General features: G+C 41.7%; 1 protein-coding gene across 11 annotated transcripts in view; it reads right to left on the bottom strand.

Annotated features, from left to right (window-relative positions):
* The window catches only part of LRRC34 (leucine rich repeat containing 34), a 40,176-nt gene that overhangs the window by 19,865 nt on the left and 1,685 nt on the right, over positions 1-18,626 (bottom strand). For 6 of the 11 annotated variants that reach the window (XM_039487377.1, XM_039487368.1, XM_039487376.1 and 3 more), the window contains exons 3-12: positions 13,271-13,391; positions 11,173-11,294; positions 10,955-11,019; positions 9,775-9,858; positions 8,402-8,530; positions 7,637-7,732; positions 6,176-6,330; positions 4,852-5,007; positions 2,851-2,977; positions 1,906-2,540 (exon numbers count right to left, since the gene is read on the bottom strand). In XM_039487377.1, coding sequence (XP_039343311.1) covers positions 2,337-2,540; positions 2,851-2,977; positions 4,852-5,007; positions 6,176-6,330; positions 7,637-7,732; positions 8,402-8,530; positions 9,775-9,858; positions 10,955-11,019; positions 11,173-11,294; positions 13,271-13,391 — 1,259 coding nt within the window. In that variant the 3' untranslated portion in view covers positions 1,906-2,336. Of the gene's footprint in view, positions 1-1,764; positions 1,816-1,905; positions 2,541-2,850; positions 2,978-4,851; positions 5,008-6,175; positions 6,331-7,636; positions 7,733-8,401; positions 8,531-9,774; positions 9,859-10,954; positions 11,020-11,172; positions 11,295-13,270; positions 13,392-18,626 lie in introns of those variants that run through there. The other 5 variants (XM_039487371.1, XM_039487372.1, XM_039487375.1 and 2 more) reach the window with 3 other exon arrangements.

The following is an 18,626-nucleotide window of genomic DNA, read 5'->3' as shown; positions in this document are numbered from 1 at the left end:
TGCTGTCACAGGCCAAGGCTCTTACTGTTAAAATAAATAATGAGGTGCAGTGAAGGTGCTCTTTGAAAATACACATCACTTATTTTCAAAATGGATGCCATTTATCCTTTCACATTTTGTTTGTGATGTTATTGCTCTCCTCAAACCAATTAAAATTAAAACACTGCTTTTGGCAGAGTCGTGGTTACTTATCACAGCCCATTTTAAGCTTACATTATTTTTATGAATAAAATTATCCATCATTAGCATTAATCATTAATTAACAATCCATAAGTTGTTAATTTAATCAGTGGAAGTACTTTGAACATAAATGTGCAGCAGAAGGGGAGGATGATCTAAGATTTTGACAAAGAATATAAACATACTCTCATACTTCTAAAATAAACCTACCACTAAGGGTATGTCTACACTAGAAACTTAAGTCGACCTATATTAGGTCTACTTAACAGCCACCACAGTAATTACTGTGGTGGTGCATGTCCACACTACCCTGCTTGGCACAGTAGGCGCGCTTCCACCGACCAGAGGGGCAGCATGGGGAGCCTGGTCTCTCAACTCTGTTGGCAGCTTCCTGCTGGGAGCCTGGCTGCACTCCCAGCTCCTCACCCCGGCGTCCAGATAGCCAGGTCTCCCAGGGAATGGGTGCAGCTGGGCTCTAGCTATCCAACTTGCTTGTCAATTTCACAGCTCATGCCATGAAATTGACAAGACAACCAACAACCCATGTAAGTAACAGCCACTGCATCACCCTAACTACGCCGACATAAGCCCTACATCTTTTGTGGAGGTGGCATGTCGTCAGTGTAGTAGGGCACTTAACATCAGCAGGAGCAAGACTGTAGTGTAGACACTGACATAATTAGGTTGACGTAAGCTGGCTTATGTCAACCTAACTGTAGTGCAGACCAGGCCTACCTAACAGTAGGAAAACGAGTCCGGTGGCACCTTAAGGACTAACGGATTTATTTGGGCATAAGCTTTCATGGGTAGAAAACCAAGAAGTGGGGTTTTTTACCCAAGAAAACTTATGCTCAAATAAATCTGTTAGTCTTTAAGGTACCACCGCACTCCTCATTGTTTTTATGGCTACAGACTAACATAGCTACCCCCTGATACTTAACTGTAAGAAGAAACTCTATTTGGAAGCAGGCTATTCCATAACTGTCTGTTATGGGCCAATATGCATCTTTCTCATGGACACTGAGACACAGGATACTGGAGCAGATCAACCACTGGCTTAAGTCATTACAGTGATTCTGATCTGCATGGTATCTAAACTAGAGTGACCAGACAGCAAGTGTGAAAAATCGGGGCAGGGGTTGGGGTGTAATGGGAGCCTATATAAGAAAAAGACCCAAAAATCGGGACCATCCCTATAATATCAGGACATCTGGTCACCCTAATCTAAACAGGCACAAAACCCCAATATCCCTCTCTCCACTTCCAGGGCTAAGGCTAATTTTGTGCACGCACAATCAGTATCAATACCCTCTTGGATATTTCTGTCTGATACAGTAGGGCCCTAAGTAGTCCCATAGCGCTAGGATAGCAACGTTGTGGCACTGAGAGTCCAACTAACAATAATACATAGTTGCTTTTTAAATGCATTGCTGTAGCTACTTGACAATTTTGCTTTATTTTAGAAGCCTGATTTTCTTGCCAATGTACACTCTTTCTATTTAACGGCAGTATAATCTGTCACTTAAAAAAACCCACAACTTTCTGCTGTACCTGTGGAAGATATCAGTGCAAAGTACTGCTGTCATAGTTGGTTGTTCTTCCTCTGTTACTCTGTGGGAGGGTGGATCATATTGACTAAATGAGTGGGCACAGAAAGAAAACAGACGCTTGAGAGAGAGAGCATCGTGTCTCCTTATATAAAAAATGACAGCAATTAAACCCATGCACTTTCATCATAAGAGTCCTTTAATCATAGTCTGGGCATCATCTACCGAACTTCTGTTTATCTACAGCAGTGGTTCTCAACCTGCAGCTCAATCAGCACACAGCTGTGGCCCATATGACATCCTCAGGGCTATATAGGTAGTATGTGTTGTGGGCTGCATCCACACAATATACAGAGAGAGCTGCATATATGGCCCACAATGCTAAATAGGTTGGGAACCACTGCCTACAGCAACAACATATACTACTTTGTTAAAAACCTCATGTTGGCCTCAGTTTGAGTTGGTTTTATCTCTAGTACTTTTCAAATGTATATTGGCGCACTCCAAAATAACTTCAAGAAACTACATACTATCATTTTGACTTACAAAGAAATAAGACAGAAAAACCCACACGCTGATAGATATAAATGCATCAAGTTGTTACCTTGTTCACAAATGTTCTGCAACTGCTCCTATTGCAAGACTGGCATTAGCATCTTTGTTATCAACCGCCCCATAACTTGGTGTCCAATAGTAATGCCTTTTAAGGCCATGAGAGAGTTCTGCAAGATATACATGCCCATCCACTTCATACGGATCCACGTCTGTACAATTTGGTTTCAAGCGGCCAGTTTTAATTAAGTCTGAAAATGCCTGAAATGAACAAATGCAAAGGATTTAAATTTAACATTCTTCTAACATGTTCTACCTGCCAGAGGCTTAGAAAGTCCAAAGCAGAACAGTAGAAGATGATGCAGACTGGGTCAGCACTCAATGGCATTTTAATCATTTGTATATTTTTACTGTCCCATAATTGCTTGGTATGAGAAGACCATGCCACAACTACCATAATTTTACAATAAAATAAAATATAAAAAGTTTTACAAATAGTTTTAGTGAGCATATTAGTTGTATAAAATGAAGATAAGCTGTGGAAAAGGTCAATGATGAAGAAAACACTTACGACACAGGTGGCCTCATCAAATTTGTTTCCCCAAATATAAATGTAGGAAAGCACCATGTTTGTTTTCATTGAATCCGAAAGAGCAACAAGTCCTTTTCCACTTATATTGTTGCTCACTATTGCTAACCTAGTAAACAGAAAAAATAAAACAACAACAAATTATATAAGTAAATTCCAAGCCATTTGATTCCTACCTCATAAGTATGGTATTTGGAACAAATCAGCAACAAAAATTATTTTTATAGCTCAAATCTGTTAAGTCCTATATAATTCTAATATTCCTCAAGGCACTTCCTTGATTTGGGTGGCAAAGACTTTGACGATTCATTTCTTCAAAGCAGGTGACCCTATGCTTGGTGGCCAGCTCTCATATTTAGTCTGTTTTGAAGCATGGCCCTGGCTTCTAGCCAAGTTAAACTTTGATCCTGAGCTAGGAGAGGTATTCTTGTATTGGTGAACCTGAAAGTTTTTCAGAGGCACCTAGCAGACCCTTTGATCTTTACTCCCCAAAACTAATGGCTTCAGGCAAACAGGTATGATCAGTGCTTACATCTAGCCAAAGGTATGGTTTTCTGCAAGACACAAAATATATCCTGTAGGAGAGATTAGACAATCTCCTGGTGAACCTGAAATAAACTAAAAAAAGGCTTCAAGAAAATCCTTTTTAAGACCTGAAACAACACTCAGAGACCCTTATTCTTGCAGTGTGTCACACTGACTTAAATGGCACTGAGTGCAGCAATTAGGATTTTTGTTTGCAAATCCTCTGCAAAGCCTAGACAGTCAAGACACTAAGGGTACATCCAGACTACCCACCCTATCGGTGGGTAGCGATTGATTTATTGGGGATCGATATATTGCGTCTCATCTAGACGTGATATATCGATCCCCGAACGCGTTCCCCATTGACTCCGGAGCGAGCGGCGGTAGCAGAGTCGACGGGGGAGCTGCGGACATCGATCCCGCGCCGTGAAGACCCGAGGTAAATCGATCTAAGATATTTCGACTTCAGCTACGCTATTCACATAGCTGAAGTTGCGTATCTTAGATCGACACCCCCCTAGTGTAGACCAGCCCTAAAGGAAGCGAGACCCAGAGCTGACCACCAATGTTCATTAGAGTGACTTGAGATGTGTACTGTGACCAAATATAATACAGAGGAAAATACTATCAAATTAATTTTAGATTCATCCATAAGGGGAAAAGAAGAACTTGCTAAAATATCAAAAGTATGAGAACAAGCAGTAAAAACATTTCCAACAGAAACTACTGTTCTATAACAACAAATAACTTAAACCAAGGGGAGAGGGGAAACCAAGTAAAATGGAAAAAAGGGCTTTTAGTAGAATTGACCATAGGAAGGGTAAACCAGAAAATTTAGCAGCTTGGAAGTGTGCCTGGTGGAGGGAGGAGAGAGTTTGGGACTTTTGCCATGAAGGGAAGGGCTCGGCAGCAGTAGTGTTCCAGGGTTTAGTCACTGACGTGGTAAAGAGTTTGGCCTCCTTTTGCCACGTGGATGATCAAATTTAGGGGTCAGAAGCTAGATAGGGAAACTACTAGAGCTTTGTCACTGGTGGGAAGGGAGCATCTTCATGTTTTCTCCCTCTCTTGTCTCTCTTCCCTCTGCCCCTAGCCTTTCTTGTTTCTAGCATCCCTCCTCCCAAGAGCGGAGAGTCCATGTGACTTCCCTCCCACAGATTGACCCAGCAGTTCAACCCAGCCAGTCCAGACATTCAGGTTTGCTTTGCAGAGTAGGGAGCATTCCTTGGACTGGCATGTCACTGGTTCTGCCAGAGCCCAGGTGAAGCCATGGGACTGTCATCATCAGTGTCCCCAGCTGTCCCCATCTATGTGTGATTTTGGAAACTGTTTGACTTTGCAGTTTGGATCACTAGCGTAAAAAAGTGATGTATTACATATACATATACTGCTGTGTCACATTTTCCGATTTTCCACTAGTTACACCTGCAATCTCTTTTTGGGAGTTTTATCTATACTAACGCTTGAAGAGTCCTGTTGTACAAAGCCAGGGCTTCACTCAGATAGATGGCTCCATCATCTTCTATCCTGTTTGAATTAAGATCTAGGATTTCCAGAGTTTGGTTCCGTTTCAGCAGTTCTCCCAAAAATTTCACACCATCACGAGTTATTTTATTACTGAAAGAGAAATATTTTTTTTAAAGGGGGGATACTATTGAGAAACCTGCAGTATTACTTCCTAGGCAGAAAATGCCTCATAGGCTGCTGAATAAACTGTTCTGAAATTTACAGCTGTTGAAGCAATGTACAATACATGTACTCTAACCAGATTTTTACTCAAACTGGCAACTATTAACACAAGCTAACAGATTAATGGGATTTTTAGAACCCATTCTAGAAATCCATGTGCAGGGACTTCCAATAGTTGCTGGATAACAGGATCAGGTCCTAAATGTCTTATATTGTATTTTTCCAATGTTTGATTTTTTACATCTTCTGTAGAGTGGCATAATTTCACACACTGTCTGATTAGTATGTACCGTAGAGTAAGTGCTCTTTCTTCACTCAAGTGTACAGTACTACAGAATTTAAGGCCACAAGGGACCATCAGATTATCTAGTCTAACATCCTCTACATCACAGGCCACCAACACCACCTAGCTACCCTACCCCCACACCAAGCCCAACAACAAGAATTAGACCAAAGTATTAAAGCCCTCAGGAGACTAAACTATTGCGTGACAATGGGTAGAAAAAAAGGAGGGACTGAAATGCACTCAGGCCTGAGGCTCCTGCAAGGCAGGAAAATGATTTAATGAGATATAGCTGACCACTTAGGTTGCAGCTTGTAAATTTAGGATTAGACTATGGCATAGCCCTTAAGCAGCAGGGGAGGGGAGAGAGGGAGACCTCTCTTCTGCTCCTTCTGTAGCCAGAGTCATAGCAGAGTTGACCAGTCAGGCCGGGGAGGGTGGAGGATGCTGCACCCCTTAAAGGGGTGTTATTAATTGCTCCTCCATATACACAGAGGGCACTGCACCTCCCCGAGGCAGAATGTTTTCTGGTGCTCCTTCTGTGGTGGCATATCTCCACCATCCTCACAGCCAAGGCTGTGGCTAAATACTAGTTTATCCCTTAATAATGTTGCACTCCCTCCAACTACGGCTTCCACCTCAACTCTCCATTTCACCTAGAAAAATCACATTTTTTCTGGAGGGAATGGTATCAATATCATATAATACCTCTCATGCCTGCTATACTGATATTGCATTGTGCACAAATTTCACCAGCAACAATATACTCTATGTTTGTGTAATTTAAACAAAAACAGAGGGTGAATCTTTTACCAACTGAGGTCAAGATATCGCAGGCTGCAGTTTTCATACAATGCATGACACAGACGCTCCACACCAAAGTTCTTCATTTCATGTTTGCACAAATGCAGTTCCATAAGACAAGAGTTATTTTTCATCATTAGAGCTGTGTGAACTGTGGTCTCTTCCTAAAAATAAAATCTCAGTTAAACTATAATTTTAACGTCAGATCAGTTTTTAGGGTCAAACACCACTCTTCGGTGTTTGGCTCCAAGAACAAGTTCAACCTTCCCTGCAGTCAACGGTAGATGTCCAAGAGCAGAATTTGGCCTTAACTCATCTTCCTTCTGATGTATTACAACTTGATATACAAAAAATCAGGAAACAATTGCTTATTGTGATCGCTGGGAAAATAGTGAAAGTTACCAAAATGTGGCTGCAGATTTAAGGAACTGTATACCCCTGCAGTGTAAATCTCAGGCAAGTCAGTACTCTAACAACTACTAGTTCTCTCATCTACCTTGATCATTTCTTTTCCAAGTTTCCATGACACAACGTTTTAGGACTTGATCCAATTCCTATTGACGTCAATGGTGTGACAGAAATAGGTATCAACAATTATTTTATGAAGAGCAGAAGTCTTTGAAAGAGGGATTAACTATAGAAAAAACATATATCCTGCCTCTATAAGAGGCAGCAAATTGGTTTCAAAGTTATCACCTTTGGTTAAGACAATAATTTATATGGGGCTTCAGTCAGGTAGACACAATGGAGAAGCCTACAGACCAGAGAGGAGTAACAAATGGGAAGACTCCGATAAACTTCAGTGGGTGTTGGATTGGGCCCTTAGTATAGCGTGGTGTTTATTCTGGTCCAGATTTTTTTCAAAAGCAGGAGACTAAAATTAGGCTTCTAAATCCATGGTTAGGCACCTATGGTGTTGTCTACACAGGGAAGTTTTTTCAGTAAAAGCCAAGGTGTGAATTTAAACGGATGTAGTTATACTGTCAGAAACCCCCAAATGGATACTTACCTCATTTTAAGAGTGATATTTCTTTGGTTCTGTTTATGTCACTTAGCAAAGAGTTTAAGCTAAACAAAAAAAGCCACTCTTACTCTGCAATTCCCATTTAGACAACCCCTAAATAAGGGCTGATCATCCAACTGCTTCCATTGAGATTAAGAACTGAGCACTTTGAAAAGAAGGCTGTTTCTTCATGTGCCTAAATTATGATTCAGGAGCATAACCCTAGGCAAGGAGGTATGAAAATTTTGGCTCCTGAGTCTGTCTACAATCCTTTTTCTTGGTGTTCTCTCTTCCTTGGGCAGAAAGACTTAAAAAACAACCCTGGCAGCTCTCACACAAGCATATAAAGAAGCCCCAGAAAGTCACACAGTCCAAGACCATTATAGGCCTCCATAAAGCTATCAGTATTGCTTCTCTGTATGCGTATATCTGTTTAATTGAACTGACCCTACAGTATATACACATACCTCTTGGCTGTACAGTATAGGACGGTTTAGGTTTAGTGCTTTCATCGCTTTGTTATGGCTCATAACTGTTGCTATTGCTATTAGACTTTGTGTACCCTGAAAACAAAAACAGAAACTTTTTAGAAAAACCTGTTCAACATATAAATAAAGCAACATACCAAAGATACCATGCCTCCTTACAGAATGTCTTTTTAGAAGATCATAAATATCAAATTGACACGAGTTAGAAATACTATTATTTTTAGCTCTATGTGTGTTGGAGATATTCAGTGGTCATCTGCCTCTGCAGTATTGCAATCCATACAAACATTTCCTGAAGATATCAGCAGGCAAAGGATGTTAAGAGAATGGAACTGAAATAATTGGCATGAATTACTATGAGACCTGCTGAAAATAAACAGAATCTGATACATTACGAAAAATTCTTCTCGTTTATGGGGTAAGACTGTTAGTAACATCATGGGTATGGAGAGCAGAGCTCCCCAGGTTCGGGATAGGGTTGTGGAATGCAGGGCTATCAGGGCTAAGGTTAGGTGGGCCTCACTGAGCTAGGGTGAGGGTTGTGGAGGAGAGTGTTCTCTGGGCTAAGGTTAGGGTTGTTTTTAAAGGGACAGTCCCGTTTTTGGGGACTTTTTCTTATATAGGCGCCTATTACTCCCCATCACCTGTCCCGTTTTTTCACAGTTGCTAACTGTTCACCCTATTTATAATACACTTGAAAGGCTATTAGTTTGCAGTTTAAGTTGATAATTTTACTTTACTCACCAGATCACAGTCTCCAAGATCTAACTTCTCTAAGGTCGAATTAATTTGCAGCATTGAAGCAAAGTACATCCCCCCTTTGTTTTCAATTTTGTTGCCAGTCATTCTCAGGTGTAGGAGCGTTTCATTCCTCTAGGCAAGAAAATTTAAAAGGATTTCCTTTGGCATAAAGACAAAATGTCATCTTCTGTAAGGAATACAGCCAACTGCTAACAGTAACTAAGTAACTGCCTATCTTTTCACTGGGACTAGTTGCCTGAGTAAAGTCTACCAAGAGCATAAGGGTTTGTAAGGGTGGGAGGGCTCTGAATGATTTATGGGTATCTGTGCTTCCACTATAATCTACCAATTTTCATATGTTTATTAAAGAATTCCAGACTGATATTTGTGTCCAAACTGCTTAAAAATAGAGTTAATTCCATTCATCATTATATTTTATTATAATGCCTGTCATTTCACATATTTAGCTAATAGCTGAATTTTTTAATTTAGAATACTAGAAGTTTGAAGGTCTTTCATCTGCCTTTATCACATGAGTAATCAAAGCCCACTGAAGTCAACTGACTTCAGTGGAATTACTCATGTGCAGACAGTTAAGCTTGTGTGCAGATCATTGCAAGATTGGCCTCTTTTTTGGCAAACTAAGGGCTTGATCTAAAGTCCACTGAAGTCAAGGAAAATATTCCCATTGACTTCAGTGGGCATTGGATCAGGCCCTAAGCATTTAAAGGATCAAGCCCTAGCTGTAGTGTATACACAATCATTTTCATTTTTTAATTCCTCGGTGTCACTGTAACAGAAATTGCACTGAAAAATCCATTATGAGTAATTTAAATATGAAATTACAAAAAACACATTTTATAATGCTGCTATGTGAGATTATACAGTCATGTCCTAGACAAACTGATGTCAAGGCAAATAATGTCACCACAAAAAAAGGAAAATTTAAAAACAAAGACAAAAATAGGCATATAAAAGTTAGCAAGTTTCAGAACATAATGGAAAAATAAAAAAATTCTTGGCTATGTATGGAATTGTGTGAAATTTTGCCCCATCAAATTTTGATGAAATTTTTTGTTTTATTTTTCAGTTTAATAATTTTCACAAAGAGATCTCCAGCTATTTTATAGCTGAAATCAATAAATATCAATGGCTGCAGAGGGCAGTTTTCTCTTCTTCTGAAAGATGATCTAAAAGTAGCAGAGATACAGTCTGTCTTGAGAAGACAAAGCAATCTCTTTGTTATAACAAATACTGGATATAAGGAAAGAAAAGGTGTTTTTCAGATTAACTTTGATGCTGATGTCCATCGCAAGACACAATATCAAATCAGATGCTATTGTCAAAATTACTATAGTATATCGATTAATACTTACATGCAATGCTTTAGCTATCAGTTCTGCTCCACTGGCGCCAATATCATTAAACATCAGATTGAGGTAGCACAGGGTTGAGTTTTCCTACAGTACACAAACAGGAAACCAACACCAAATTCAAAAGTATATTTTACAGAGCATTTTCTCATTTTAAAGAGCTGATGCCTCACACAGTTTTGAAAGACATTTTGTTTAGAAACTGTTTTCTCCGTAATTAATATATTGAGCACCAACCTTTAAAAACAACACAAAAATGAACACAGCATTGATTAACCAAAAACTAACATCCTTATTAACCAATGGCCCAGCTTCAAACTGCTACATTTGCATAGTCAGTTTTCAACATGCCAAAGGTTTTTGTATCTACAACAAATAACCTCATCACGGAAGATGACAAGGGCCAAATCAGAGGTTTAGGCAAATGGGGAAGTATTTTTTTAGATAACTGGGGAGGTGTGGGAGGCAGCTTGGGACTGGGGGATACCAGTGCTAAAATGCTACTAAAATGATCATCAATAAAAAAGTTAATAGTGTTGATATTTAAATTGTCATCCTTAGGTTTCAGTTCAAAGCCCCGGGAAAAGACTGCAATAGTATATGCCTCAGAGGTACTGTTTCAGGCTGTCTGCAGACTCAGGAAAGCAGTACTGCATTGGTTTACACTGATCCCATTTTCAAGATTTTCTACACAACTATTAGAGCTAGAGGTATAAATTTTCTTTTTAAAATGAAAGTTTAGGTTCGGAGCATGATTCTGCACCAATGAGCTAACTCCATGGATGTGGAGTTGCAGACTACAGGGATTTTTGTATATAGCTTGCTTCTGGCTGGCACTAGAAGCCTATGTTTTTAAGTTTCCATACATACTAAGGATATACATTATGTTTTTGTCCATTTCCATTAATTTTGTCATGCACAATATACTACCAAAATGCTACACAAATGTCTCTTTTTCAGACTGTACTGTAAAAACCACATATATTGAACAACTGCAAAAAGTTTATGATGAATGTAATCTGATATTCTAAATTGATGGATCTGGATACGAAAAGCCAAGATTTCTGGAATTTTTCCAGAACAACACATACTGTCACCAATATATTGCACATAAATGTTATCATGGCCAATGAAACCACAAACTTGAGGTAAAAATCAAATATTTTGGCCCAGAGAAAACTACCTGAAGGAATTTTGCAGCATGCTCTGCTCCAACATCAGTTAATACATTATATCTAAGGTCCAGCCCTGAAAGGGAAAGAATACAGAAATAAATAAGACTAACACCACTTATTAATAACGAATTGATCTTCACATGAAAGGTAAGAAGAAAGAACCAAGACTCAAAACTGTTTCTTGTTTCCAATTTATAAAGAGATATGAAGTAATGAGATGACATACCTGTAACAAATGTGTTATTGCTTATGATGCAGGCAAGCATTCGAAAATCCTCATCTGTAACTTTCTGTACTGGCACCAAGCGGTTATTTCCAGCTATTTTTAATGTGATCCCTTTTGTCAATCTGTTGTAATGTAGAAATACTTTAAAGCATAAGAATGGCAGGAGAAAGAAACATTATACAAAGTATTACACATCTACCTCGATATAACGCTGTCCTCGGGAGCCCAAAAATCTTACCGTGTTATAGGTGAAACCGCGTTATATCGAACTTGATTTGATATGCTGGAGAGCGCAGCCCAGCCCCCCCCTCCCCAGAGCGCTGCTTTACCGCATTATATCCGAATTCGTGTTATATCGGGTGGCGTTATATCAGGGTAGAGGTGTAGTTCCATATGTGTCATAGGGTGGAGATGCAATAGTGCTTTCCCCCCACTAGTATATTTATCAGGATTGTGAAATCTGGATTAAAAAAAATCCATGGAGAACAATGCTCTACTAGCTGTAATTCATAATTGTTCATTTTGGCAGCCTGATACACTGTACTGCCTCAAGACCCCACTTAGAATTTTAGCAACAAAATGGTTCAGGAGATTATTCTGGAAGGTTCATTCTCTCCTTTTTCCTTTGTTTTACTCCACCCCACCCTCAATAATTGAGCACAGAAGAAAGCAGCTCTCTTTCCATTTTCTCTACATCATCTTTCCTCAGACCACCCCAACACACAAAGAAATCTGTCATCTATAGCCAGCACCCTACACTGGAACCCATATACAGTGCCCTCAAACAACCACAACCCAGACTCAATCAGGACCCACCCCAACCTGAAAGAAATCTTTCCTGAACCTCCACTTCTGGCCTTCAAACTATCCCCCAACCTCTCCAAGCTCATCGTCAGAAGCAAGATCTCCACAGACCAGGATACACCAACTCAAAGCAGCATCAGACCCTGCCAGAACAACAGATGCAAAACCTGCAGACGTATCTCCACTGCCACAATGATCCTTTCAAGATCCATGGGTCCTATCACAACATGTGGTATATGTCATCCAGCGCACTAAATGCCCAAATAACAATTACGTGTGTGAAACCAGGCAATCACTATGCTCTCGAATGAACTCACATAGAAAAATGATAAAGGACAAAAACACCCTATCACCTGCGGGTGAACACTTTTCACAAAGTGATCACTCTATAACTAATATATCTGTCCTCATCCTCAAAGGAAACCTACTTTCAAAAGATGAGCCTGGGAGCTTAAATTCATTACTCTGCTAGATACCAAAAATCATGGGCTGACCAGAGACAGTGGATTTATGGCTTATTACAATGATCTGTAACCCACTAACCCCTTCTTTTTATCCTATGACTGCAGAGGTGTTAACGGGCCACTTTATCTTGAATAAAGAACAGGAGTACTTGTGGCAGCTTCTAAAGGTTTTCAAACTGTGGGGTGCAAAGAAACGTTCGGAGGGGTGAGTGGCGACGCCAGGCCCGTCTGGGTTGGGGGCGGGGGCACATTCAAAAATTGTAACTCAAAGGGGGAGCTCAGTTCAAATTTGGGTGGCCTGCTGAGGTGACTCAGGGTGGAGGTGGCGCTCCCCACCCCCCAAGCCCCGCTGCCTGGGGCTGGCCCAAAGTGAGTCAGGCAGTGGAGATGGCACTCCCTCCCCGAGCCCTGCCAGTTGGGGCTGGCCTGAGCTGCCTGGCATCGCCGCTCACACCTCCCCCTCCCACCACACGAACATTTCTCCAGGGCATGCTCCAGTTTAAGAACCTCTGTACTAAATAAAATGTGTTGTCCGCCATTACAGGATTTTTCTCACGTACCTGTTGACGAGAGCTTGCATAGTTTGGAAACTACTGCTCTGTATGTTTTGTACATTTTGAGTTTTCTGCCTGGAAGGAATATGCAACTACAGACTTTTGCCAACCTGTTGTCAACTTGAATTAAACCAGAACTCTTGCAATCTAAACCCAAAAAGAGTGATGTGTGTTTAAACCAGAAAACTCTGCTTTTTCATCATTCCATTCCTGGTCCTATTACGCTGTCCAAAGCTTTCAGAAGTATTTAAAATATGCTATTTATTATTTCCTTACGTTATATCTGCTTTCTCAGCTTCTTCAAGCATGTGGGCAATGAAAGGGTTTTCTGGCTGGCTTGACTCTTGGCAGGCTTGCAAATACTCTTTATGGAGACTTAGATGAGTTGACATGACAGCTTGAAAATAAAAGCAATTTAGTAGACAGTTTTATGCATTTCTAACGTGCCTATCATATAGAATCTGGGGCCCCATGAGAGGCAGCAGTAAGTCAAAGCACACTATAGACTTTTAGTGTCCTATAGGAGTTTCCATATGACCAGTTAGTACATAGCAGGCTAGAGCACTGTAGATTTACACTATTTCCCACACACTAACTCTCCATACAGACAAGCCAAGAGTCATCTTTAGTGTTAACACCAGGTAAGAGTGTGTGTTGCAATAATGCAATCTAGAGAATGCACATGCATGAATCTCTGTAACAAGGCCATAACAGAGAGGAATAGTTCAACCACTTAGCCATTTCTGAATGGAAAAAATGCATTTCAGGCTACTCCTTTTTGAGCATCTAGGACAAGTATTAGGATCTGGGACTATGAACCATCTTGACTTTTTGGCCATGTCTACATTACAAACTTTGGTCAACGCAAGCATAAAGCTGCCACGGTTAGTATTTTGGCTCCTTGCTTCAGTGCTCTGCATATTCACCAGGAGTGCTTGTGTTAATGCACAGTGGTGCACTGTGCATAGGTATTCCAGTGTGCGACTCACCATCATCCAGCACACTGTCTTTTGGGAAATTCTAGCAACACCTGGTGGGGCAGGAATAAGTTGTGCAGGGATGACTGGGAACAAGGGGTCAAGTTCTCATTATGCAACTTTCTCTATCCCATAATGTCATTCATATCCCTTCATTTTGGTGCCTTTTTAAAAAATCCTACAAAACTGCACAGTATTTCTCACTGTCTGCCATCTCTGAAGTATGGAGCCCACAAAGCTCTACACTCTTATCATGAGCATTGCAAACACAAGGATGTATAATCCTCTGATATTTGCAGAGCTTCAAGAACTGCAGCAGCAGAGGATATAAACATTTATTGGAGGACAGATTATTGTGGGACATAGCAAGAACCAATTCAATGTTGTTGTTGGGGTTCATGGAGCAGCCGCAGACGGTGGAATGCCGCTTCTGAGCCCGAGAAACAAGCACTGACTGGTGGGATCATATCGTAATGCGGATTTGGGAAGACAAGGCTTGGCTGCAGAATTTTCTGATGCGAAAGGCCACATTCCTGGATCTGTATGCTGAATCCCCAGCCCTCCAGCACAGGGACACCAGAATTAGAGCTGCATGGACAGTTGAGTAGTGAGTGGTGATCACACTGTGGAAATTTGTAACACTAAACTGATTGCTACCAGTCAATGGGAAATTATTTTGGAGTTGGAAAATCCACCATGGGGGCAGCTGTCATGCAAGTATGCAGGGCCATTAATCGTCTCCTGCTACGCAGGACTGGACTTTTGGTAATGTGCAAGACATAGTGGATGCATTTGCATCACTGCAGTTCCCGAACTGTTGTGGGGTGATAGATGGCACGTATATCCCTATTTTGCCACCAGCCCATCTTGCCACAGACTATATCAACGGAAAGGCTTTTCTATGGTAATACAAGCATTGAGGGCTCACCGGAGACACTTCCCCAATATCAGTACTGGCTGGTCAGGGAAGATGCATGACGGTTACATCTTTAAGAACAGAGGACTGTTCAGAAAGCTGCAACCAAGGACATTCTTTCCTGACCAGCAGATTACCACTGCCAACGCTGAAATGGCAATAGTGATCCCGGGGGACCCAGCCTACCACTTGCTTATGAAGCTGGCCATCTCAACAGCACCAAGGAAAGATTCAACTAACAGCTCAGCAGGTGCAGAATGACAGTTGAATGTGCTTATGTTAGATTGAGGAGAATCTGGCCGTGTTTACTGTCATGATTGGATCTCAGTAAGAAAAACACTGCAAATGGTTGTAGCTGCCAGTCATATCCTGCATAATATCTGTGCGGCAAAGGGGGAAAAGTTGCCACAAGGATGGAGGTGGAGTGGCTGTCTGCAGAATTTGAACAGCCAGACACAAGAGCTATTAGAAGAGCTCAACATGGAGCTATGCACTGAAGGAGGCCCTGAAAGAGCCCTTTAAGAGTTAGCCACAGTACTGTAATGTGGTGTCATGGACTGTGCTCTCTACCTGGTCCTGAAGTTTTGGGGGCTGCAGGGTACTGTGCAGTGGTTGATGTACATTTATGAATGTAACACTGTCTGTTAATGCACCTATTAATATGCAGTGAGAGCTGTAACTTTATAATTATTACAATATGTTTGTCACTGATCCTATGAGTTCTGTCGTCCTGTACAATAACAAGTAGTGGGTGCTTTCAGTAGATATTCAGTAGCATATGTTGTGAAGTAATAAAGATGCCAAAAAATAGAATTCTATTGCATCCCAAAACTAGTACAAAAAAACTATGTGCAATTAAAAAACAAATACAATAAAAAATTCTGAAATAAATTAACAGAACTTACAAGGGGAAAATGTTCATGTCCATTTTAGTCGATTTTGCCTACACAAACAGCAACCAGGGCGCTCTCAGTTCAGTTTATGTTAAGCTGTTCTTACTGTTTTCTAGCATGGATTGGGAGCCATAGAGACACGGCTCCTGATGCCACATGGAAAGTTGGGGGTCTAGGGAGGTGCTAACATGGAGTTCTCCATTGGCTGCAAAGGGAGGTGAGCCCATGCTTGTTGAACCTGTAGGTCAAGAGGCTGCAGCATCTGTGTTTTCTGCTGGAAAAGCCCCATTATGTCCTGGTGCAGCTCCCTCTCTCTCCTTTTCCTGCTGGGACTCCTGGGCCTTTCTCCACGCTGTCAGCAATATTCACCCACCAGCCCCTCTGCTCACAGTCTGAAACGGCACTGTCTTGCAGGATCTCAGAGACCATATCCTCCTAAGTCGTCGTCTTTTTCCTCCTTATCCAGGTCAGGCTTTCAACAGGTGTGGAGGGGGACCCCTCCAGGCCACAACCGCAGAAGACAGAGAAAAAATACACAGTGGTATCGTTGTATTTATAAAGTGAAAGTTAAGTTTCAGAGCTCCCTTCCCTTGCTCTCCTAAAGTTTTAAACAAGACATGCTTATTGACACTTCAGCTCCAGAATGCCTGTGCACAGCACTGCTCTCCAGTTTCAGCCATGGTGAGTATGGCCCATCAGGGGCACGGGGGAAAATGAGGAGGGAATTGTTCTGTAGGATGAAACAATCAAATGTTGGTCCCCATCTCCATGGGTACGAATGTAGGGCAATGGTACTGAGTACTGGCACTATTTTCCACAGGCAGTGGTGATTGTAGCAGGTCTCTTGCTTCTGAGACTAACAAAGGCACAGAGAGCACAGCTGCTGCTGACATCCCAAAGCCACTTGGGCCCATATGCTGCTAGCCTATTAACCGCTATGGTGCCTGAAGAAGTCATTGCGGACTGGCGTGGGAAAGTGTCCTACCGCAGAGGAAGAAATAAGACTGCCATCCCTAGAAAGCTTTGGGAGAGGATTGTGGAGATCCTCTGGAGGATCTCTCTGGAGGATTCAAGGGACATCCCTGTGTACATAAACAAAGTGCTCTGCATGGCCTCCCTTGCCTGACTCTACAAGGAAATGAAAACCAGACAACTCTACCTCTGTTTGATGTACCACTACCTCTTCTATGAGTAAACTAATGAAAAGTCAATACCTGCTTCCTGCTGCATTGGGTCAGGCACCATCTATACATTTAATCACTGTAATGGGAACTGCATTCACACATTTACCCAAGGTTCCTTTCCCTACTCATCCGAGCTCTGCTGCTGGGACTGACTAGATGGTGGTGGAGCCTCAAACAGGTCCTGGCTCGCAGCATAGTTGGACACCCCAGATCGCATGCCCCCCATCCTCCTCCTCACTGTTCACAGCAGGGATCTGTCTCTCAGGCTCCTCAGCAAGTATGGCATGAAGCTCATTGTAACAGCAGCAGGTCTGCAGCTCAGCACTAGATCAACTGTCGGGCCCCCTGGCCTTCTGGTATGCCTCTTGCTGTTCTTTAGCTTTCCCACATCATCGCTGATTCCTGTCATACCCCTTCACCTGCATCCCCCATGTCATCTGTCACATTTGTATGGCTGTTCCATGCCTGCACAGTCTCTTTTCCCCACAGGCCAAGGAGATCTGATACCTCTTGTCTATTCCATGCAGGAGTGTGTCTGGAGCATGCAGCCGGGCATGGTCGGTTTGGCAGTTGCACACAACAATGTGCATGGTGTATCCACAAGCTGGGCAATCAGGAAAAGGCATTTCAAAAACATGTGGGGTTTTTAGTGAGGGTGGGTGGGTAGCTTCGGATCTCTGTGACCCATGGGCAGCAGAGTTCACACTGCTGACCAAAGCAGTGAGTTTCAGTGCTTGTCTACACTGCACTCCATCACCACAGTACATTCACCATGGCTCAATGCCATTTGGGGAGGTGGTGTTACTGCATCGCTTTATCAGCAGGAGACAAATTTGAATGCAGACTCATGCAAAACTAGGATGACGCAAGGCGACTTACGTCAACCTAACTTTGTAGCATAGACCAGGCCTAAGAGGCAGATACTCAGAGAGTGAAATCAAAGTTCCTCAAAATGATTCCCCCTACTGATATACATTATTTCAGTCCTACCTGTAGTGAGCTTGAGATGTGAACTTTTAAAATAACTCAATTAAAAGTAACTGCAACTCTTTTGGCAAATAAACAACAGAGCAATTCTGCCCCTGTGGGCTGAGGTTCAACAGTCAGCCGTTCTGATAGCAAGATTGATTCCATTTCCAAACTTGGGGGGAAAAACAAAAAAATACTACCTTGGTAGAAAGACTCTAGACTTAGCACTTTTAATCAATATTCAAAATCAGACAAATGACAGAGTAATAGAGATGAAAGACAAAACAACCACTTAAGCATCCTTCATCCAGTTTAGGGTTATATTTTGTCCTTGCATATGTACCTATGTATTCATGCACTTCCCTAGCACTCCACACAGGTCCTTGTCTTCACTGGGGGGAAAAAAGATGTGTTCCTACCTCGAAGTAAAACCCTACTGAAGACAAGGCAATTTGGAGTTTTTACATAAATTAACAGTTTGGCCTGTTAAAGGCTGTGTGTCAGACATTGGAGACAAGGCCCTAACTCACACAGGGGCTGACACAAACAAGCCCACAAAATCAGGAACCACTCCTCTGCTCTACTGCACTGAACAAATCTTGAATGCTTGAGAGAATCTTGCCATAATGTTTACTATAGGATTGTACATACAGGGTATGTCTACACTGCAGCTGGGAGCTACCCTCCCAGCTC

This window comes from Mauremys reevesii, linkage group 9, assembly GCF_016161935.1.
Source record: "Mauremys reevesii isolate NIE-2019 linkage group 9, ASM1616193v1, whole genome shotgun sequence".
Classification (NCBI taxonomy): Eukaryota; Metazoa; Chordata; order Testudines; family Geoemydidae; genus Mauremys; species Mauremys reevesii.
The sequence above is the reverse complement of the archived record's forward strand: the minus strand, read 5'-3'. Positions and strand labels throughout refer to the sequence as shown.